The following is a 1,158-nucleotide window of genomic DNA, read 5'->3' on the forward strand; positions in this document are numbered from 1 at the left end:
TTTAATCCACTACCTGTATAACCACCATCATCCATAATCCCATTCCCTCGAGGAGGATGGAGGGCTGCTAAACTTACTGCAGTTAAATCTTCAGCCCCCTTATACCCTTATACCCACGGGGTGGAGGGGAGCAGGTATTACTTTTTTACCATCCATATAAAATTCATCAAAAAATTTATTAAAACAAGGTAAAGCTACAGTAGCAAAACTAATATTATTTCTAGTTTTACCTGAAGATTTATCTACAATAGCATAAATAGCTGGAGAAGATAAGACAAATTGTTTATATATATTATATAAATGTAGTAAATATTCTGTATTTTTAGAGCCTTGTCTAAAAATAATTCTAGTATTAGATTTATTTGAAAATCTTCTCATATATGCATCTCCTAATAAATTTCCAATTAATACTTGTTTTAAATGATCGTCTAAAGTTAATTTAGATCTTTCTAATTTACTCATTCTATAATTTGAATAAGTAGAATGGAAAAATCTAATTAATAGAACCCTAAAATTAGATAAGCCGTTATATATAAAAAGTATCAGCAATAAAACTATTCCGTTAAGAATAGTATAGGACTATATCACTATCATGTTATTTTTAAGTATATAATTATAGATTAAAAATAACTAATATTTAACTTGTAGTCTCTGAGAAAATATTATTTTAAGACTTTTATCTTCACTATAGAAGTAACATTAATATTCTGCTTCCACAGTCTTCCGTTTTTTTAAAGAAGGAAAGAGGAACGCAAAAACTTTAATCTTAAAAAATAATTTGTTTTCTGCTGATTGTCCATTACTATTTTAATCATTTTTACGTTTACGTAGATTAAACTTTAGGATATCCCAGCATATAGTTAAATTCAAAGCTACCAACCCCCTTATACCCTTATACCCACGGGGTGGAGGGGTGGAGGGGTGGAGGGGGAGGTAGTTCTAGGGCCCTTCATATTGAGCTATTAAATGAGCTACCACTAAAGCAGCTAATAAGAAAGGTAATAAGTAGTGTAATGAAAAGAATCTATTTAATGTTGCATTTCCTCAATAATGTTGGTAGCCCCGGTAGTATATATATACTACTTCTCACTACGCTCCATTTTTTTTTTAAATGGTTCGGACTATATCTTAATCTAAATAAAATAAGATATTTTCTTC

At 30.0% G+C, this 1,158-nt stretch overlaps 1 protein-coding gene across 1 annotated transcript; it reads right to left on the reverse strand.

Moving 5' to 3' along the window:
• Positions 1-129: 129 nt before the first annotated feature.
• Positions 130-441, reverse strand: L226DRAFT_423844 (LAGLIDADG DNA endonuclease; the record flags this gene model as incomplete). The annotated part of the gene is made up of 1 exon (XM_067674611.1): positions 130-441. A coding segment is annotated over one exon (312 nt), but the record flags the coding sequence as incomplete, so codon positions are not given.
• Between the last annotated feature and the right edge of the window lie 717 nt (positions 442-1,158).

The sequence above is a fragment of the Lentinus tigrinus genome, assembly GCF_003813185.1.
Source record: "Lentinus tigrinus ALCF2SS1-7 unplaced genomic scaffold L226scaffold_203, whole genome shotgun sequence".
NCBI classification, from domain to species: Eukaryota; Fungi; Basidiomycota; class Agaricomycetes; order Polyporales; family Polyporaceae; genus Lentinus; species Lentinus tigrinus.